This window comes from Hyaena hyaena, unplaced genomic scaffold (genome assembly GCF_003009895.1).
Source record: "Hyaena hyaena isolate Hyena2069 unplaced genomic scaffold, ASM300989v1 scaffold_40, whole genome shotgun sequence".
NCBI classification, from domain to species: Eukaryota; Metazoa; Chordata; class Mammalia; order Carnivora; family Hyaenidae; genus Hyaena; species Hyaena hyaena.
The window spans coordinates 4,604,641-4,627,247 of NW_024080672.1; the positions used below are offsets into that span (position 1 = coordinate 4,604,641).

Consider the following 22,607-nt stretch of genomic DNA (forward strand, 5'->3'; position numbering starts at 1 on the left):
GGGGGAGGCGGAGCCGGGCCGGCGGGAGCCAATCCGCCGGGCGGCGCGAGGGGGTGGGGGTGGGGCTACCGCCCGCGACCCAAACACCCGGCCCGGTGCACTTTGGAGCCGCGCTGCTCCGCGGCCTTCCGGTGTGAAGGCCGGGGAACCTCCTCCCCGGCTGGGCACCCCCACCTTCGTGGCCCAGACCCCCCCGCCCCTTTTTCGCGGGGGGAGTGCAGCGACGGTTGCCGGGAAGCGCGCGCCGCCCCTCCCTCCCTCCTTCGTCCTCCTCTCACGCGCCACCCGTTTTTCCTCTTTCTCCGTTAATAACAGCTGGCTGGCTGGGGGAGGAGGGAAGGTGGCCCCGGCGGAGTCTGGGCGGGCGCCTCCCACTCACCCGCGAGCCGCCGTGCGAGCGGGAGGATGGCGGCGGTAGTTGCGGCCGCCCGGGAGGAGGCGGTACCGAGGCCCGGGGCGCAGAGCGCGGCGGCGGCGGCAGAGAGTGGCAGCGGCCCGTCGCGGAGCACCAGAACCGAAACCAGCGGCAGCCGCACAGCCACCTGAGCCGCCCCTCCCGCCGGAGCTAGCGAGCGGCGCCCGCCGCAGCCCGACCTCCTTCCTCTCCGCCTCTCCTCGTTTCCTGCGACCTCCCGCAGGCCGCCGGTCTCGACCGCCGCCCCCGAGCACAGGAGCGCGCCGGGCGCCGACCGCCCTTCGGGGCGCGGGGCGGCGGTCCTGGACGTGCGGGCTTCTCCTTGCGCGGGTCGCGGCGCCTCGGCCCTTCTCGCTCGCTCCTGCGCTCGCTCCCGCCCTCCCCGCGCTCCGGGCGCCGCGCGCGGGCCCGGCCCGGGGCTGGGCGGACATGGGCGCCAAGCAGAGCGGCCCGGCCGCTGCTAACGGCCGCACCCGCGCCTACTCGGGCTCGGATCTACCTTCCAGCAGCAGCGGAGGGGCCAATGGGACCGCGGGCGGTGGCGGCGCCGGCGGCGGAGGGGCGCGGGCCGCGGCCCCGGGGAGGTTTCCGGCTCAGGTGTCCGGCGCGCACCAGCCCAGCGCCTCGGGCGGCGCCGCGGCGGCCTCAGCGGCCCCGCGCAGCCGCTCCCTCGGCGGGGCCGTGGGGAGCGTGGCGTCGGCGGCCCGCGCGGCGCAGTCCTCGTTCAACATCCCCAACAGCAGCAGCGGCCCGTACGGCTCGCAGGACTCGGTGCACAGCAGCCCTGAGGACGGCGGCGGCGGCAGGGACCGGCCGGCGGGCGGGGGCCCCGGCGGACCGCGCCTGGTGATCGGCTCCTTACCAGCTCACCTCTCGCCGCACATGTTTGGAGGTACGGCCCCCTCCCCTCTCCGGCGCCCCGGTTCCCTGCCTCCCGCGGGCGGCACGTGCTGGCGCTTACCCTTCCCCTTTTTCTCCTTCAGCCTGAGCGCCGTGGCTTTGGCTTTGCCGTGCGGCCCGCTCACCCCCCTGGGTGGGGTGGGGGGGGGGAAGCGCCACTTAACCCTGGCGCCGCCGCTCGCGCTGCTCTCTGGGCTTCGGTCTTTAGACACCGAGTGCACCGCCGCCTCGGAGTGGGTCCCCGGTAGAGGAAGCACATGTTTTCCCCTTGGGGTGAACGGAGCGAAGATTGTTTTTTTGAAACCAACCGACGCAACAGCCCTCGTGCTTGTGGCTTTTAGTATCAGGAAGTGAGCCGAAGACCCATTGCCAAAACGTAGTGCTTAACTGGGGACGCGGGTGGTGAGCACTTTCTGAAGGCCGAGAGTCACAGGGTCTCACAGGAACATAGGAGTATTTGCAAAAGGAGGGAGTTCTCTCCTTTGGACTGGCTGTTAATATAAAACTAATTCTTAAGTCTCTGTAAATAGCCCCACCTCCTGCGAACAGTTTAGTTGGTTGGATGTGTGGTGAAAAATGTATTTTTGACCCCCGTGAACTGCTCCTTTAGGTAATGGTTAATGAGAGCTCCTCTTAATTTGGACAGGGCACTTTAAACATTGAAACCAGTTTCTTAAAGAGAAGCGAATTCTCAAGACGGCCCAAAAGATGCAGTAAAAGCCGAGGTGCTTCCGAAAAGCAGTGTTGACAAGTTCAGGGAAAGTCACTTGTGAGAAATGGGCATTTTCAGTAGCAAAATGATGTGCCTTTATGTAGAAACAGAGGAAGGGTGCACTTGATCCGAGGAAGCTGAATTTGGCCTCCTCGCGTGTTCAGTGGTGATTTACTTTGCCTGAAAACGGCTAATACAGTAACCCCTCCTTTCCCAGTTCATGAAAAGAAATTGAAGTTTAATCTGATTAGAGATGCTGACCGTAGAAGATAAACCTCCCCATACCATTGCGTTGTGTTCACAAGTGAGTGCAGCTAGAACAATGAAAACACCGTCCCCTCCATTTTTGTGGCCCTTTTATTCAGGTTTACAAATGTGAGAGATTTGAGTTGGTGAAGCGGAATGTTCAGTAATGTGGTTTATCTGTCCTAATGTTCTGTACTATCAATATTCACGTTAGCATAAATTGAAAATGAGAATGTCATGCTTAGTTTTTTCCCTGTTTTTAATGCTGTTTTGCACATTCAGTATAGAATAACTTTTTATCTTACTTTAATTCCTTGTTATAGTTTTGATACATAAATAGAAATATTGACATTTCCTAAAATTGGGCCATTAAAAACAGGCTTTTCGTTTTTTGAGAAAAAGAACTGGTGCTGTCCTTATTGTGATTTGATCAGAATTAACGCAGTTAAAGGTTAGTTTGATCTTAATTAACACGGCTGTAGTCACTACATTGAGGAGTAGCAGAAGAGTTTCCTGAGAATGGGAGCTTAAGGGGCGCCTGGGTGGCACAGTTGTTTAAGCATCTGACTCTTGATCTGACTCTTGATGATCTCAGAGTTTGTGGGTTCGAGTCCTGCTTCGGCCTCTGCGCTGATGGTGTGGAGCCTGTTTGGGATTCTGTCTCTCTCTCTCTCTCTCAAAATAGATAAACTTTAAAAAAGAAAAAAGTTAAAAATTATTGTTAAAGTGAAAATTTCCATTTAGCAGTCATGATCATCAAAAGATAGATGTATTTAAAAGCTTGATAAAGAAATAATCGCCTTTCAAATTAATATCTCATTTCTTTAATATACTGATTACTATCTCCTTTTTTTTTTTAAGGGCTGGTAATTTCCTTTAACAGTATATCTGAAGGGGTTTATTTTCTCAAAGGAAAAGAAATCCCTTCCATTTAGAGCAGGGGAAAATAGTTGACACTCATGCTATTGCTATTAATTCATAGTAAATTAGCAAATGAAAAAAACCTGGTTCCTGAAAGTAGAAGTAAAGCAAATTTATCTTTTCTCTTCTTGAAGTTCCTAGTTTTGAGCACTTAGGTTTTTTTTTTTTTTTTTTTTTTTTGTTTAATACTTTGGGGGTTAGGATGATTGGAGCCTAATAACACTCTGGGACTTGCGGCAGCCTTTCTTAACCAGGTCTGTACACAGACTGGAATCCTAAGCAAGTGGGAGCAAATCGATGTGCCAGCGCCTTGAATCCTAGTTGAGACAGGTGGATGGAGCTCACTTAATGTGAAACACACATCTTCATAGTGGCATTTGCTTTAATGAGATTTTTGCTTCTAATTCAATGGGTAGGTTCATCAGGGAAACTTGATAGAAGCAAGATTCTCCTCAGCTTGAGATATAGGAAACCAGATGGATCTTACTTTTGTTTAATACATATTTTTTCAGATGCTGAACCTTATTTTAAAAATTAGATCTAATTTCTTAGTATGTATCACAGTATTAATGAGTTTATTCAGTGCCAGGTTGTGCGAATCTTTGGGTATATATGAAGTAAGGCCCTCTGAAAATTGAGAAAAGGACTATTTCTGAATTAGTGTAAAGTTTTGCTAGAATTTTGTACAACTTTTTTTAATTATTTATTTACATCGTATGTCCTAATAAGGAAATCCAGTACTAGTAAGATTCGAAATTGTTACTCTTTTAGGATGCATGTAATTGATGAGAAAGGAGAATCTAAACAGGACCGCTTTTTCTTTTGAATAGTAGTCTAGCAGGTTACCAGTTTGGCCATAATGAATAACCAAATTGCATGAGGTGTTTTCTGTTAGTTTTATGTTTTGACTGTGCATTTTTGAATGCTGTGTGTACATTCTTATTTTTCTCTGGGGAAAACCTGAAGAGAGGTGCTTAATACAGATATTTTAGTTTACAGAAATTTCCTAGAACTGAAGGATGTTTCTTATTTTTGTTATTTTTATTTTGACTGCTGAGTTTAATACTATTAAAGTGAACCCAAGCCTTCTCTGGTCTATCATCTTTGTTTTAAAACAGGCCTTTCCTGATACGTAGTCTAATAATTTTAAAGCCCTGGTGGTATTTTAGGATTTTTCTTTTCTTTTCTTTTCTTTTCTTTTTTTTGTCTACATTGTCCCCATTATCAGGTTGCTAATGTTCATAAAATAATTATAGGGGCATCTGGGTGGCTCAGTGTGTTAAGCATCCAGCTCTTGATCTCTGCTCAAGTCATGATCTCAAAGTTCATGGGATCGAGCCTGGTGTCAGGCTGTGTGCTTACAGTGCATAGCCTGCTTGGATTCTCTCTCTGCCTCTCTCTCTCTCTCAAAATAAACTTAAAATCAATTTTTATGGGTGGTAGAATAGTAGTCTTTGATGATCTAGCAAGGATGGGGAAGGAGAATTGGAGTATAAAAATATACCAGAGAATGGAGATTATTTCTAGAGAAATCATGTGGGCTTCTGTTAGAACCTATCCATGTACCTAGAAGTGATCATGTAAAATGAATTAGTATGGACGATAAACTGGTGGTACTCGATTGCTTTTGGATTAATTGGCTTGAGTTTGTGGCTTGAGTTGTGTCCTTGAGTATTTCAGTAGTCTGTATAATTCAGGCACCTCCTGTTAACTGAGGAAACATGCTTCCTTATGTTGAAGGAATGTACCCCCTAACACAGAATATGTTAACTAAAATTTGTATTTCTAGGCAGATTTATTTCTCTTAATCTTCAAAATAGGTGCAGGTTTTTAAGGTAGTGGATTATCTTCATTGTTATTGAATTGTTCTTTGTCATTACTTCTTACCAGTATCTAGTACCAAAAATGTTGGCGTTTGGGATATTGTGATTAATCTACTTTCTATTTCTGAATTTTATTCAATTGAAAATCTTCATGCAGTGTGGCAGAAGATAAATATTTGCTTTTCCCTAAGAAAAATTATACTTCTAACTACCACCTCTGTCACTTCCCAAAAGAATAAGAACTCTGATGGTTAATATTTTTTCACTTTTGTTTTGTAAGGATTTCTTTTTTAAAATGTTTACTTATTTTTGAGAGAGCACATGCGTGGGGGAGGGGCAGAGAGAGGGAGAGAGAGAATCTGAAACAGGCTGGGCACTGTCCTGTCACTGCAGAGCCTGACTGTAGGGCTTCATCTCACAAACTATGTGAGATCATGACCTGAGCCGAAATCAGGAGTCGGAGGCTCAATTGACTGAGCCACCTGGGTGCCCCAGTGTTTCTCAGTTGTATCCTATGTGTCTTTAAACACTATAGAAGATACTTTGTATTGTATGCTTTGTTACACCAAAGTGTGGACTCTGCCCTAGAAGTTTCTGCTTTGGGAATATTTTGAGTGTCATCCTGTGCAGGGGCCGTGCTCATCTTCTCTGTATCAGGTCCAGTTTTAGTATATGTACTGCTGAAGCGAGCATGAGAATATTTTGAAGGTTCTTTCTCCCTCCAGCTTTATTTTATTACTTTGTCCCCTGGAAAGTTCTCTTGACTGCAGGGTAGAAGATGGGCAGGAAGGAGGAGTGGTTTGTGTTGCACCTGGCATCATCTGATAGGAAAGCTGCCTGACCTAAGTACTTCTGATGCTTTGCTAGCTGCAAAGCCAAGTTGTTTTGCTAAGGATGGTGCCCCCAGTAAGTCCCCAGCCTCCTCCAATTTGATTCCTTTCTTTGGTGACTAGTAAGTGGGTTCTTACTTGGGTACCAATGTCATTAATTAGATACTAGTTTTTATTTTTTTATTTTTTTGATGTTTATTTTTGAGAGGAGGAGGCACAGAGAGAGGGGGACACAGAATCCCATGCAGGCTCTGTGTTGACAGCAGAGAGGCCGATTCAGGACTTGAACTCATGACCCATGAGATCATGACCTGAGCTGAAGTCGGACGCTTAACTGACTGAGCCACCCAGGCTCCCCTAGAGACCAGCTTTTAAAATATTTATTACTTGGGGCACCTGGGTGGCTTAGTCGGTTAAGCGTCCGACTTTCGCTTAGATCATGATCTCGCGGTTCGTGGGTTCGGGCCCCGCGTCGGGCTCTGTGCTGACTGCCAGCTCAGAGCCTGGACCCTGTTTCAGTCTGTGACTCCCTCTTTCTCTGACCCTCCCCTGCTCACGCTGTCTCTCTCTCTCTCCTAGAAATAAATAAAATATTAAAAAAAAAAAAAGAAAACAAAACAGAAAATACTGAAAACCACACAAAAGAAATAGCAAATCACTTGTAATTGTGCCACCAGAAATAACCAGAATAAGATGTTGATGTCTACTTTTTCATATACATGTTTTAGATAAAAATTTGGAATATTCATCCTATATATTCTCTTCATTTTAAGCCTTTCTCATGTTCTAATATAAGATTTTAAAGCTACAAATTTCCCTCTGAGAGTTGCTTTAGCTGAATTCCACAAACTATGAAATGGTTTTACCTTGGAGTTAAAAATATTATTTAATTTCTCTTGTGAGTTTGTCTCTGATATATGGATTTGGATATTCTTGGATAACACCCTCTTTCCACTTTATCAGTTTTTTCCATCACTTGTCTTTTTTATAACTTAAAAAAAATTTTTTTAACGGTTTTATTCATTTTTGACAGACAGAATGCAAGGCAGGGAAGGGCAGAAAGAGAGGAAGACACAGAATCTGAAGCAGGCTCCAGGCTCTGAGCTGTCAGCATAGAGCCTGATGTGGGGCTCAAACCCATGAACCGTGAGATCATGACCTGAACCGAAGTCGGACGCTTAACTGACTGAGCCACCCAGGCGCCCCTATAACATTGTTTATAATGACTGTCAGGGTTCCAAATCAATCAGTAACATTTAATGACGACCTACTTTGCCATGCATTGTCTTAAGGATACAGAGGTGAAGAAATAAAACACATGTCCCTGCTTTCATGGACCTTATGTTCTAGTTTAGGGAGACAGTAAACAAGCAAGTAAAAACACATAGTGTGTCAGAGGATGTTGAATGCAGTGGGGAAAAAATGGAGTGGGAAGGTGAAAGAGGTTGTGTGGTGGAGGCTTGCCCCTTAATTAAATAGTGTTTTGGAGATTACCTCACTGACAAGGTTTATATTCAAGCCGAGGGGAGGGAGCAAACCATGAAGGATCTCTAGGAGAAAGGCATATCCGGGCGGAAGGAACAGTATCTAGAAAGGCCCTGAGGAATAAATGTACCTGATATGTCCTGGGAACAGCTGTGAAACCAGTATAGTTGGAGTGCAGAGGGTTGTAGTTGAGAGCAGAGAGGGGGATGGTGGGGCAGAATCAGAAAACGCCTTGTAACCACTGACCTGGTGTTTTGACTTTTGTTTTAGAGAGAGATGGAGAGGCTTTTGAGAGTTTTTTGAGGAGAAGATTAACATAACTAGATTTGGGCTTAAAAGATTTTTTTTTTAGTGTTTATTTTGAGAGCAAGACAGAGAAACAGAGCACATGTGGGAGAGAGACAGAGAGAGAGAGAGAGAGAGAGAGACCCGGAATCTGAAGCAGGCTCTGTGCTACAGCATCAAGCCTGACACAGGGCTTGAACTCAAAAACCATGAGATCATGATCAGAGCTGAAGTTGGATGCCTAAGCCTAACTGACTGGGCCCCCTAGCCTCCTCTGCCCTGGACTTGGGGGTTTTAAAGGACTCCTCTGGCCACTATCTGAGAGTGGATGTTAGAGGGCAAGAGTAAAGTAGGGAGTCAAAAAATTAGGGCAGATGGTAACAGTGGCTTGGGCCAGGGTGGTAGCACTGGAGGTGGTGAGGAGTGGCCAGGTTCTGGATGTCCTGTCCTTACCAACTGGGTGAGATGCAGAGGCGGGAGAGGAAAAGGGGAGCTGGGGCTTTATATGGTTTGTTTGCAGTTTGGCACTTCAAGTACTGTTTTGCCTATTGCCGTCTGAATCCTGACTCGCAAATATTTATGTTTCTCCGGTCACTTCTTAAAAATTTCTCAGAGGCGTGGGGTTGTCAGAATCAAAGATGTGCATTTGTTCAAGGCATTTGATGTTTATTGCTGAATTGCCCTTTGGAAAGAACCGCTTCTTCAAGCAAGGTATAATTTTAGGACTACCTGCTTTCTTTTTTTGTTTTTTTCCTTCCCATGAAAACTCCAGCGAGGTTTTTTAATACTTAAAGTACATTTGAGTAGTATCTGTCAGTCATTATTATATTCAGTGCTCTTTTTTCTTAACAGTAAATTTAGTGTATCAAAAGAATAAGTACATTCTATCATTTGAGTTTAATAAATTCTGACCATCTTGGATGCCCTAATTTTTGTTTGAATTCTGATTAGTCTGTGATAATTTTTTAATTCTATTTGTATACAGATGAGCTGAGAAAAATCGTATACTATGCATAGCAGGTTATTACATGTAATTCATTTCAAAGAACCAGCTTTTGGTTTGAATAATAAATTTTACCACTTTTATTATTGATTTTTAAATTTCATTAGTACTGCTCTTTTTCTTTCTCATTTTGTAAAGTTTAATTTTTTAAATTATTTTTAAATTATTCTTGATTATTTAAAAAAATTTTTTAATGTTATTTATTTTTAAGAGAGAGACAGAGTGGGAGCAGGAGAGGGGCAGAGAGAGGGAGACACAGTCCAAAGCAGGCTCTAGGCTCTGAACTGTCAGCACAGAGCCAGACACGGGGCTCGAACTCGATGCTTAACCTACCGAGGCACCCAGATGCCCCTAAATTTAAATTTAAAAAAAAAAAAATTTTTTTTAAAATGTTTTTATTTATTTCTAGGAGAGAGAGAGAGCGTGAGCAGGGGAGGGTCAGAGAGAGAGGGAGTCACAGACTGAAACAGGCTCCAGGCTCTGAGCTGGCAGTCAGCACAGAGCCCGAAGCGGGGCTCAAACCCACAAACCGCGAGATCATGACCAAAGCGAAAGTCGGACGCTTAACCGACTAAGCCACCCAGGCGCCCCTAAATTTTTTTTTTTAAAGTAAGCTTTACACTCAACATGGGGCCTGAATTCACCACCTTGAGATCAAGAGTTTCATGCTCTGCCAACTGAGCCAGCCGAGCACCCCTCTTCTAGCCTCTTCATTTTAATTTTTGTTTGTTCTTTTTTAAATGATAAAAGCATTTAAGTGATGATTACCTCTCAGTACATAAATATAGTCATTTCCCGTAGCTTTGTTTATTTATTTATTTATTTTTATTTATTTCTAGGAGAGGAAGAGAGACAGCGTGAGCAGGGGAGGGTCAGAGAGAGAGGGAGTCACAGATTGAAACAGGCTCCAGGCTCTGAGCTGGCAGTCAGCACAGAGCCTGACGCGGGGCTCGAACCCACGAACCGCGAGATCATGACCTGAGCCTTAGTTGGACGCTTAACCGACTAAGCCACCCCGGCGCCCCTCCCGTAGCTTTAGATACATAGTATTTTCATTGTCATTAAGTAAATGAACTCCCTTGAGGAATAATTTTTTCAATACGTTTATTTATTTATTTTTTTAAGTTTATTTTGAGAAAGACCTTGCATGTGATTATGGCAGAGAGAAGGAGAGAGAGAACCCCAAGCAGGTTCTGTGCTGTGAGCTCAGAGCCCAATAACGCAGGACTCTGTCTCACAGACCTTGAGATAATGACCTGAGCCAAAACCAAGAGTCCATCGCTTAACGACTGAGCCCCCAAGGCACCCCTTGTTCACTACATTTAGATTTTTTTTTTTACCTATCAGTTATTTTAAAGTGTGGCTTTAACATCTTTTGGTGGTAAATTTACTGTTGTTCTTACTACCCTATTGTTGTTCCTCGTGTTCCCCACAAATGTTGCATTGTGTTCACAGAGTCTTAAGACTTTTTCAGTTGCAAATGATAGAAACACAGTGCAAAATGGTATTAAGTGGGAAAACAATATTACATGTGTTGGAATCCTTCTGTGTTCATGCACTGCATGTTTGGTAGGCCCTTTCAATCTGCTAACTTTCATTTTGGGTTTGTTTGTTTTTTAAATTATCTCTGGTTATTTCTTCTACCATTTTCTTTTCTCATTTCAGTGTTGAACACTTAGAGTGATCCTTTGCTTTACCTTTTTTTTACCTTTTCGTTCTTTTGGGGGGGATTCCCCCCCAACTTTTATCTTCTAAACCTTTAGTTGATTTTTTGTCTCTGTAATTTTTAAAAATTTCCAAGAGCTTTTTTATAATTGTGAATTTTTTTCATACATTTTGTTCTTGTTTTGTGGATACAAGATCTTTTTCTAAGAATGTTAATGACACATGTTTATGTGTATGCATACGCTTTTTTTACCCTCCCAATTATTTAATATCTTCCTAGTTGCTTTTTCTCTTTGCTTGGCTTCAGTCTTTCATTAAGTTTTTTCTTCAAATGTTTGGTGATCATTGGTTACTCGCTCATTCTTTAAGACCCTAAAATGCTGATTGGAAGTTGTTTGAGCATGTAGGGTTATCTGTCTGTCTGGGCCCCTTTTCTTAGGAATTAAGAAATTCCTAAGAATGAAGTTATTGTCTTTTTCTCTTGAATTGGTCATATTTTACAGAGTGGTTTTTCTTTTCTTTTTTTGCCTGAAGGATGCACTTTTTTATACCTCTATTCTGGGAGCAGAGTAGAAGAAAGTGTTAACACTCAGTGTGGTACTTTTCATTTAATTTTCACATTCATTATCTGTTGTGACCTCTGCTTGTCACTATCCCTTTGGTTCCCAAGTCCAGAAACTTTTCTCCCTCCAAATAACAAACCTCCAGTCAGATGCCAGGGTTGGGGTGGAACCGCTGCCTGGTCGCTCCAAGTCAGAGAGGACAACTGGACAGAGACATGCGGTAACTGTTGGTTTAGTCTTTGGCTCGCGCCTGCCACTCAGGGCCTGGTGGTGTAAATCCGGTGACTTCTCTGCTTTCCTAGTTCTCTCAGGAAAGTTCCCACTCCTTTTCTTTCTGTAGTCTGATGATAACCCTTTTATCCACCCCCCCCCCCGTCTTTTGATAGGCTTATTTCCTTAAAAAAACAAAACACATTCTTATTAAAGATTTTAGTAGGATGTTTGAACTGAGCAGAGGCTGATAAATGTGTTCAGGCAGTTGTCTTTAACTGGAAGTCTCTCTTTTTTTTTTAATTGCCTAAGAAATAGAAATCCAGTTTTATGAAATTTTGACGATTCAGATCAAGTGAAAGTCACTTTCACTCCTCTGGTGACCCATTCACTCCTCGGATGTCACTATTATCATTTTTTTGTATGTGTACTTCCTAACTTCTTGATAAATTGATTCACATACTTACAGAGAAAATCAATTTGAACTGTATGAAATTTCACGATGGACCTTATTATTTTTTTTTTAAATATTTTTATTTATTTCTAGGAGAGAGAGAGAGAGAGACAGCGTGAGCAGGGGAGGGTCAGAGAGAGAGGGAGACACAGACTCTGAAATAGGCTCCAGGCTCTGAGCTGGCAGTCAGCACAGAGCCTGACGCGGGGCTAGAACCCACGAACCGCGAGATCATGACCTAAGCGAAAGTCGGACGCTCAACCGACTAAGCCACCCAGGCGCCCCTCGATGGACCTTATTATTGATGGGAACGGGGGCGTACGATCTTCTTCTAAACCCTGTTTTTTTCTCTTTAATGGCTTTAGGAGTTTTTTTTTTTTTTTGTGGGAGGACAGATAACTGTAACTCTTCTCTGTAACTGCTGCATGCTTCCCATTCCATAACATGCATGTATACTGTAGTTTATTTAACCATTCTTCTGTTGGTAAGCATTTAGGACGTTTACACTTACCAGTGCTGTGAAAAACATCTTTATGAAAATGTGCATGTGTATAGATCTTCCTCAGCTCGATACTGTTAGGACATCAACCCTCTGAAGTCCGTATCAGACTCCAGGTTTAAGGGCACCGTCCTTAGAAGACTGCCCTCCTTTCAGATTCAGCTACATTTTGGGGTTCCCAGGCCACCTGTACTTCTGATCAGCTGACTACAAATTTGGAGGAACTGGGGTGGCAGGGGAAGGTCCCATGACTGTTCAGGTTTGGGATTTCACTAGAGCAACTCATGGGACTCAGGAAAATGCTGTACCTGGGATTATAGTTTTACTACAAAGGCTATAAAGTAGGACCAGCCAAATGAAGAGACATCTTGTAAGGTCTGAGAGGATCCTGAGCACAGTGCTTTCCTGCTTTCTCCTTACCCTCCTAGCACAACAGTGTGTCCACACACTAGAAAGCTCCCCCAAACCAGGTGTCCTTTTTATTGGATAAAGTATTGGCTGTATGATTAGATTCAAATCTCTGACTCCCTGTCCTCCCTAGAGTTGCCTGTCCTCCCTTAAGCCTTCACTCACAGGGCTGGTCTCCCTGGTGACTAGCCCCCATTCTGAATTGTCTCCGCAGTATAAAGTCACATGTGACCCAGGGGGCTCATGAATAGTGAAGACGTTCTTATCACTCGGGAAATTCCAAGAGTTTTAGAAGCTCTGTGCCAGGAACCTAGGAACAAAGACCAGACAAACACATACCTAGAAGTAGGATTTTCTGATTGAATGGTATATACACTTTGATTTTTAAAAAAAAAATTTTAATGTTTTATTTATTTCTGAGAGAGAGAGACAGCATGAGCAGGGGAGGGTCAGAGAGAGAGGGAGACACAGAATCTGAAACAGGCTCCAGGCTCTGAGCTAGCTGTCAGTACAGAGCCCGACGTGGGGCTCGAACCCACGAACTGTGAGATTATGACCTGAGCTGAAGTCGGACGCTTAACCAACTGAGCCACCCAGGCGCCCCCCACTTTAATTTTTAATAAATATTGAAACTCAGATACCTCCCCTCAGAGGCATTAGTAATCTGTTTTGTACCATATGTGATAATACAAAGTTTTCCATGACTTTTCTGGTATTAGATGTTATGGTTTTCCTCCTCTATTTCACTTGATGAAAAATTTTGATTTACGTTTTCTGATTGCTAGTAAAAGAGCATTTTTCCATATGTATATTATTAGCCATGTATATTTCTTTTATGAATTGCCTATTCATTGACTTTGTTCATTTTTCTGTTATGTTGTCCTCTGTTTTATATTGATTTGTAGTTCGTTATATATTCTACAAATTAGTCTTTGGTTGTTTATATGTTTTAAATATTTCCTCCTAGGTTATTGTCTTACAAGATTAAATTTTTATGGATTAGATTTATTGTGTCAATTCTAATGGCACAGGGTTATGAATTTAAATTATTAAAGTGCTACTTAAAAGTCTCGTTTCCTAAAAATGAAGAAGAAGGGGCCTTAGTAGTGGCAAGATTTTTGGGGGTGATTTTTAGCCATCTTAGATATATTGGATCTAGTTTCATAGGGATTTAAATGATATAGGCCTCCGTTTGTGTCTGTCCCATTTTGGGGAACATTTAAACTCTTGAAAAGTAATGAAGAATGGAAAGAAGAGGAGAATATGTATTATGGCAGTATGATGAGAGACATCCAAAGGAAATAACTAATTTTTAAAAAATTCTGTGAATGGTGTTTATCCAGATCATTACTCTTCTGTTTAAAGGTGATTTAAAATTGACCATAACTCTAAGTGGCATAATTCTATAAATATTAAATTCTCTATTATAATAATTCATTATATGTGTAGTATCCTTACAAATTGCTATGTGATGTGTTCTTTATGGAATGTAGAAGTATGTAGTAGAAGGCTTAGTTCTTATTATTTAAAATTTTACAGTGTGGCGCCTGCTTGGGATTCGCCCTCCTTCCCTCCTTCTATCTCTCTCTCTCTCTGTCTTTCTGTGCCCCTCCCCTGCTTCTCCCCTACTTGCACTTTCTGAGTGAATAAACTTGAAAAAAAAATTTTTTTTAAATTTTACCCTTGAAAGGGGCACCCGGCTGGCTTAGGCTTAGTTAGTAGAGCATGCGACTCTTAATTTTTTTTAATGTTTATTTACTTTTTGGGGGGGGGGAGGGGCAGAGAAAGAGGTACAGAATCCAAAGCAGGCTCCAGGCTCTGAACTGTCAGCACAGAGCCTGATGTGAGACTCAAGCCCATGAACCATGAGATCATGACCTGAGCCAAAGTTAGATGCTCAACTGACTGAGCCTCCCAGGAGCCCTGGACATGTGACTTTAGGCCTTGGGATTATGAGTTGAAGCCATACATTGGGTGCAGAGCTAACGTTTGTTTGTTTGTTTTTACCATTGAAGAGATTTCTTAGAAATTTAAATGATGATTTTTTTGACTTAAAACTTTCAGAAATACATAGTTCAATAAATATCAATGAAACCTTATAGAACTCTTGTTTGTATGCATATATACAATATGTTGAATATATCTTAATATCTCAGCATGAGTGTTACCTTGTTCATATTGATCTTGTGTAATATTACTAGCTCACATCTGTAGACATTTTATAGTTTATAAAAAACATTTACATATACACTATTTTTTGCTGGGCAGCAGGCTTTTATTTCATCAGAGGGGTGGGAAGGAGAACCTGGACACAGGGCCCCAGGCGGGGGGCGGGGGCGGGGATACTCTACATTTTCAAGGAACACTTTGCAAGACAGAGAACATAATTTCCCTGTTTTATAAATGAGAAAGCTGAGGCTGTGAGATGTTCAGAAATGTGGCTTTTAAGCTATAGAAATCATAATGACTCTGAATCACATCAGTGCTTTTTTCCATTCCATCATATGTATTAGTTTCCTACGGATGTTGTAACAAATTAGCACTGGTCTATTGACATAAAACTATACAAATTTATTACAGTTGTGGAGGTCAGAGGTATAAAACGGGTCTCACTGGGCTGGGATCAAGGTGTTTGTAGGCTGCTTCTGGAGGTTCTGAGAGAGTACCTGTTCTCTGGTCTCTTGTAGCATCCAGAGACCACCTGCATTCTTGGCTTATGATCCCTTCCTTAGTCTTCAAAGGAAGCAGCATTGGGCCAGGTTTTCTCACGTTGACATCTCTCTGGTTTTGACTCTTCTTCCTCATTTCCACGTTTTAAGGACCTTTGTGATTGAGTTGGGCCTACCCAGATAATCTAGGATAATCTCTCTATTTTAAGATCAGTGATTAGCAACCTTAATTCCACTTTGCCATGTAACCTAACATGATTCCAGGGATTAGGCTATAGACCTGTTGTTTGGAGGGCCATTATTCTGCCTACCACACCATAATAACTCTTGAATGCCCTCATTGTTTAAGGAAAATGAAGTGATTTTTGGTTTTATGATCAGTTATTAGGAGAGGAGGAAAAATGACATCAAACTGTAAAAAATATTTAGAGTAAACTTTAATTATGAATTAGCATTATATCTAAAAGAAAGTTATAAGAAGTTCTGTTTCAGGGCACCTGGCTGGCTCAGTCGGAAGAGCATGTGACTCTTGATTGGGGGTAGAGTTTACTTAAAAACTTCTTTTTCTAAAAGATGGTTAAATGAGTGTTTTTCTAATCTTCTATGAAGCAATGAAAATGAGTGGACTGGTAGAAATACAGAAACTGATCCGATGCTCACTGTGTTTTTTTGTGTGTGTTACTGTTCTTTTGGATTTCTACCATATTTAAATATTAAATATTTTTGGAATGGTCACAGGTCATGGTGAGAACAAGTTCTATCTAGAAGTCAATAAAACTCGCCTTTATGACCTTCAGTTTTCATTTTCTTTGTTTTCACTTTCAAGATAAACTAAAGAATAATAAGGCTTTTAAATAAAAAGCCAAGTCCCTGTTTCTGATCTGAATGTACTTGTGCAGGTGGTTTTCTTTATTACATGTTTCACAAAGATAATTGAATGTGCAGTATAAGAACAGGTGGTCAGGTCAGCAGCCTGGAGACCCTGCCCTCTTGCAGGCTGTCGCACTAAAGGGCATCCTGATGGTGCTTGTAGCAAGTTGCCTGCTGTTGCTTGTTCAGAGAAGGAGGTGGTTTCACTTTTTTCAGAGCTGGTGGTGAACTTGTGCTCTCAGCATCCTTTCCTTGGTGTTCTGAAAGCAGTTTTCCCCTGGGGGTCAAGAACTGTAAAGGATTTTGAGAAATCCAACAAGCTTATTACTCCACAAAAAGTTGGGATCTGTTGGGTACCAAATTGTCTACCATCCCATTGATGTTATTCTTTGCTTTGTATGCACATACTTAACGTCTTAAGACATTGTAAAAAGTAGTGTTTTGTACAGCAGAGACTAGAGAAAAATATTCCTTTTACTATATAGGAAGATGTGAGAGTGGACTTTACAAGCAGAGGTAGCACAGGGCTTAGGTACTCTTTTGTGTTTTAGCTGATTTAAAATTGAGGGTGGAGGAAACTTTCTCTTACCATTGTACATAGTCTGATTTTTCTTTGTTGCTTAGTCATTAAATATTTTTTATTTTTTTAAGTTAGTTTATTTTGAGAGAGAGAGCACGAGTGAGTGAGCATGTGAGCTGGGGAGGGATGGAGTGAGAGAAGTGAGAGAATCCCAAGCAGGCTCAGCACTATCAGTGCAGAGCCAGATATGGGGCTCGAACTCACAAACCATGAGATTGTGAGCTGAGCCAAAACTAAGAGTTGTACACTTAACTAACTGAGTCATCCAGGCACCCCTCAATCATTAAATATTTAATGCCTGATGTAGTAGGCTATATAGGTTTTATGGTACTGGGAATGCAAAGGTGAGAAATACTTTTGTTCCCTAAAAACACATAGTCAGGTGGAGACATAGCTTGGAAACAAATGATCATAAAAATGGTATGGAGTTTGTTTTGGTAATTTTGTTACCAAATGTGTGTATATATGTGTAATGAAGAAAAAAGACCTAGAAGTGTTATTTGTAAACTAAAAATTGGTTGTCTCTGGCAAGTAGGAATACTGTTTTCTATTTCCTTATGTATTGCTATGTATCAGCAGTATTACCCCTGTAATTTTTATGAACAGAAAAGAATTGGTAGTGGTGTCACCATCATGGCAACTCTGTTCCTAGTCCTGTACTCCCATTACTCGTACTTCCAGAGTTCAGATTCACACTCAAGTCTGTCTGACTCTGGGTAGTGCTGTTGGCATTCTGGTGCCAAGGAGTAATACCTACTTTGGACAGCACCCTTGACCGTTTAATCCTATGAACACTGCTTCCATAAGATCTCCTGGAAGGAAGAGCTCTGTAGATAGGCACGTTTGTAACCTACTAAATGTCTGCTGTAAAGAAATACGAGTGACTCATTTTAATTCCTCATTTCCCACGTTAATCCAAATTAATTTTATAGTAACTTGACTCCTTCCCCCCCCCCCCCTCAGTAATCCTTTATTGATATTCTGTGGCTCTCACACTTTAGTGGGCCTGAGAATCCCTCCCAGCTCCAGAGTTTTGATTCCATTAAGTATGAGACGGGACATGAGACTTCAGCACTTTTTTTTAACGAGTTTCCAAGTGTTGCTGATACTTCTGGTCCGGGAACTATACCTGTGTTCACTTTTGTTATGTGATTTGCAATTCCATTTTGCCTTGATATATACGCTCAGAACTCTGCTACATTATGATGTTGTTTTCCTGCTGAAAGAAAAGTATCTTAAAAGCAAGAAATGTGTTTAGCTTAGAGCTTCCAAAGGGGGCTTCATTAACTAAATTACCCAAGGGGTATTATTTTCCTCTGTCATCAGTAATTTCCTGCTGCCCTGTGCGCTTCAACTTAGTCATTTGTAGATGGAAGTGATTAAACCTGCTCCAGAAGGTTGTAATAAAGATTAAATGACATAATATTTGCAAAAGTTCCTAGTATAAGGCCTGGCGCATTCCAGTTGCTTACCACCTTGCTAATCAAAGTTCATTCTCTGGACCGATGCTATTAACCTTCGCTTGGGAGCCCATTAGAAACAGTTTCAGGCCCCACCTCAGACTTATGGAAACAGAATCTGCATTATGAAACTGCCTAGGTGATTTGTATGCACATTACTGCATAAGACGCACTGATAGTAGCATGCACTTTGGGAAAAGCTTATGTGACTTATTCTCTACTTTATAAACTGACTACCCAGGGCACTTTTTGTATAGATGTTACCAGCTGGAATATTGTTTATTCCAGAGCCCAGAAATACTTTGCCCAAAATGACAATATCTACCTTGATGTTTCCTGACCATAAAACAATATATACTGGGGCACCTGGCTGGCTCTTTTGCTAGAGCATGTGACTCTTAATCTCAGGGTCGTGAGTTCAAGCCCTTCCCTCCCTCCCTGAGCATGGGACCTATTAAAAAGATTGTAATGTGTATGTACTACTATTAAAAACTATCTGGAAATCCACTCCCTATGGTAGATAAATAAATCACTGGCACTTTTGTACACTAGTCAGCACACGTCTTTATACATGTGTATGTGTGCACACCCAGTTTTGGGGGCTTTCTTTCCCTTTTATTCCCCACACCCATACCTTTATCTGCAGGATAAACTAGCCCAGTGTTTACCTTTGGAAACTTTGTGCTATCCATTGATCTAATAAATACACATGTATAGGGATTTTGTGGTCATTGTTTTATAAAAATGGGATTATATGGGTAGTATATATACTTAAGTAGTATCAAATTCTTTTTAATAACTTTTAGGCCATGGTAAGGATATTGGACAAGTTATTCAGCTGTTTTTATTGGACAGTTTTTGTTACGACAAACAGAAGAATCTTTGTTTATTCTTTATATACTGATTCCATCATTGCGCAAACAGTAGGCTTGGTTTTGAATATTTTAAATGTTAATAGAGTCATTCTAAATACATGACCACAATTTACCCATTTTTATTGTTGATGGAATTGGTGGTGTTTTTAGTTTTGCACTTTTTAAAAAATTTTTATTTCTGAGAGAGAGAGAGAGAGAGCGTGAGCAGGGGAGGGTCAGAGAGAGAGGGAGACATAGAATCTGAAACAGGCTCCAGGCTCTGAGCTGTCAGCACAGAGCCTGATGTGGGCCTCGAACCCACGAACCATGAAATCATGACCTGAGCCGAAGTCGGAGGCCTAACCCACTGAGCCACCCAGATGCCCCTAGTTTTGCATTTTCATAAACAGTGCTGCCCTGAACATTTTTATTTGTGACTCCTGGTGCACATGTACACAAGTGCTCCGGAGCAGCGGTCTTCAAACATTTTTGCTTTTTTTATCCCCCTAATAATTTTTTTAAGCTGTCTATATCCTTGCACGTTGTTAAGTTGACATCTGACTTTTTATCATGTTTAAATAGTTACAATTATGCAATTTCAGAAATACTAAAAATACTGATCTTTTAAAATATCACTTTTTTTTCAAATTTTAATTCCAGTATAATTAACATAGTGTTATATTAGTTTCAGGCATATAATACAGTTATTCAACAGTTCTATACACTATCCAGTGGTCATCATACATGTACTCGTAATCCCCTTTGCCTGTTTCACTCGTTTCCCCCTATCTCTCCGCTCTGGAAACCATCAGTTCTCTGTAGTTCAGAGTTTGGTTTGTCTCTTTTTTCCTTTGTTCTTTTGTTTCTTAAATTCCACATATGAGTGAAATCATATGGTATTTGTCTTTCTCTGACTGGCTCATTTCACTTAGCATTGTGCCCTCTAGATCCATCCATATTGCAGATGGCAAAATCTCCTTTTTTATGACTGAATCATTCCAGTGTGTGTGTGTGTATGACATCTCTCCATTCATCTATCAGTGAACACTTGGGCTGCTTCTATAATTTGGCTATTGTAAATAATGTGCAGTAAACACAGGGGTGCATGTATCCTTTCAAATTCCTGTTTTCATATTCTTTGTATAAATAGTAGTGCAATTACTGGATCATATGGTAGTTCTGTTTTTAAAACAGGAACCTCCATACTGTTTTCCACAGTGGCTACACCAGTTAGCTTTCCATCCATGCCAACACTGGTTTCTTGTGTGTTTGATTTTAGCTGTTCTGAGAAGTGTGAGGTGATATCTCATTGTAGTTTTTTTTTTTTTGTTTTTAATTCCAGTTAACATACGGTGTTACATTAGTTTTAGGTGTACAGTATGTGGAAGTGTTAAGTTACTATATTGTACATCACCGTGTGATCATCACAAATGCATTCCTTAATTCCTATCACCAGTTTAACCCACCCACCTCCCTTGTGGTAACCATCAGCTTGTTCTCTATAGTTTTTTAAAAGGTCTTGTTTATATATAAAGTCTTGTTTCTGGGTTTGTCTCTCTTTTTTCCCCTCTTGTGTGTTTTGTTTCTTTTTTAAGCTTATTTATTTTGAGAGCACGCACGTGCGAGTGTGCCGGAGCAAGTGGGGGAGGGGGAGAGAGAGAGGGAGAGAGAATCCCAAGCAGGCTCTGTGCTGTCAGCGTGGAGCCTGACGTGGGGCTCCACCTCCAGAACCAATTCTGGCCTAAGAATTTTGTAGCTTTCTTTGCCATCTCATTGATGTTTTTAAGTTTTTTTTTTAAATGGTGGATTTGGAGTTGCTTCTGTTAGGAGGGTTGATCTAAGTACTATTCTGCTATATTCCTGTAACAGCATTCTCTATTATTAAATTCAGTAGATTTTGCCAGACTGCTTTCTAGGGAAATACAAACTGAAGTAGTAATGTGACAGCACTTTATGCCGGTCAGGTTGGCAGAAGGGAAAGTAATAGCATACCATTACAGGTGATATGAGTTGTAAATGATACTCATAGAAATGTAAATTGCGCTGGTCTTTTAGGAAACTTAAAAACAGCTTATATGCAGGCAAAAATAGTCATGTCCAGGGAGTAGAGATTGGGGGAAGTATGTTAGCAAATGCAGCTGGCCATTGCTTTCATTTTTTTTTTTGGTGAAGACTGGAGAAAAATATGACTGAATGCTACCAGCCTCTCATGTTTAGGGGCAGAGAGGTGGGGCTTGCTTAACTGAACAGCAGGAATAGGTGGACTTAGGGGATATTTACACGGGCTTAGAAGAGATCATTGAGAGAGCTTGATTGATTAGAACATCACAACTTCCTTCCTTGCTAATCTGCCAAAAAAAGTGTAATAGGAAAATGAGAAATAAAAGACTGGGTGAATTAAAAAGGGAACTTTATGACAGTGGTATTGTAGAACTAGCGCTCTTCCTGGAGTTGATGGCTAAATTTAGGATTCTGGCAACCATTGTTAAGGGGAAATTATGTAAATTTACAATGAAATAAATTATATTTAAAACATAGGTAGTAAATTCTCAAAAGTCATCACTTCCTAGTTGTTTTGTTATATTTTACTCTTATTTGTGTCCTTGAGGTTATTGACATGCGTTGTATCTGGATGGTGGAGACACTATAGCAGTATGCTGTAAGCTCACCTCTTCCCCATTCTGTATTCAGTGAGGACACTATGGAAGTTTGAGATCGGTCATAGATGATACCGTGGAAATCCGTAAATACTAAGAGTCAGGATTGTTTTCTCTTTTGGAGAGTAGTTGTTAAATATCTACCAGAATACCACAGGATATAAATAACATTTTGCTGTTTGAGATTGATTGCCTGTGATCTTTGTAGATGTGCTTATTTTCTGAAGTTTAGGGCCTTCCGGTCTCCTAGGTAAAGCGTTAATTGAGAGCGGCTGGGTGGCTCAGTTGGTTAAGTGACCCAACTCTTGATTTCGGCTCAGGTCAGGTCATGATCTCATCGGTAGTGGGATCGAGTCTGGTGTCGGGCTCTGCGCTGACAGCATCCAGCCTGTTTGGGATAGTCTGTCTCTGTCTCTCTGCCCCTCCTCTGCGCACAAACACTACCTCTGTCTCTCTGTCTCTCAAAATAAATAAACATTAAAAAAAATAAACGTTAATTATTCTTAGGGAAATGAGAAACTATACTAGTTCTACTCATATTTTAAAAATATTCTTGGGTTGCCTGGGTGGCTCAGTAGGTTAAGCATCCGACTTCGGCTCAGGTCATGATCTCAACAGTTTGTGGCTTCGAGCCCCACATCAGGCTCTGTGCTGACAGCTAGCTCTGAGCCTGGAGCCTGTTTCAGATTCTGTGTCTCCCTCTTTCTCTGACCCTCCTCTGCTCACGCTATCTCTTTCTAAGAAATAAGTAAAACATTAAAAAAATAGATTCTTAAGCTGAGGAAGATATGCCTCTATTTAGCTTCTACTTGTATGTAGACTGTGTTTTTGCAAATTTGTTCTAGTCTTTTCAAACAATGTTGTGTAAAGGTATTCTTGAAAAATCTTTCTATATAACAACTGTACAGAATTGATCTGCATTGAAAGCTGTTAGTTTAATTGAGTTTCTTGTAGCAAGAAGGATTATACTCTCTTTGTTCTTTTTAACATGGACATGTTTGTTTGTATTGTATGTGTACATGATTTAATTCTTATAGCATTTAGTGTTCTGGATGAAGTGGATCAGTTAACACCAAGAAACATTACTTCTCTAGTATT

At 41.7% G+C, this 22,607-nt stretch overlaps 1 protein-coding gene and 1 non-coding gene across 2 annotated transcripts in view; one reads left to right on the forward strand and one right to left on the reverse strand.

The window, feature by feature from the left end:
* Window positions 1–597: 597 nt before the first annotated feature.
* The window catches only part of ZNRF2 (zinc and ring finger 2), a 93,721-nt gene continuing 71,711 nt past the window's right edge, over window positions 598–22,607 (forward strand). Inside the window, exon 1 of the mRNA XM_039229880.1 lies at window positions 598–1,307. Within this exon, the coding sequence (XP_039085811.1) occupies window positions 845–1,307 (463 nt within the window). The 5' untranslated portion in view covers window positions 598–844. The remainder of the gene's footprint in view (window positions 1,308–22,607) is intronic.
* Window positions 5,604–5,710, reverse strand: LOC120230353. Its single transcript, XR_005527983.1, has one exon. It is a non-coding gene; the product is annotated as a U6 spliceosomal RNA (small nuclear RNA).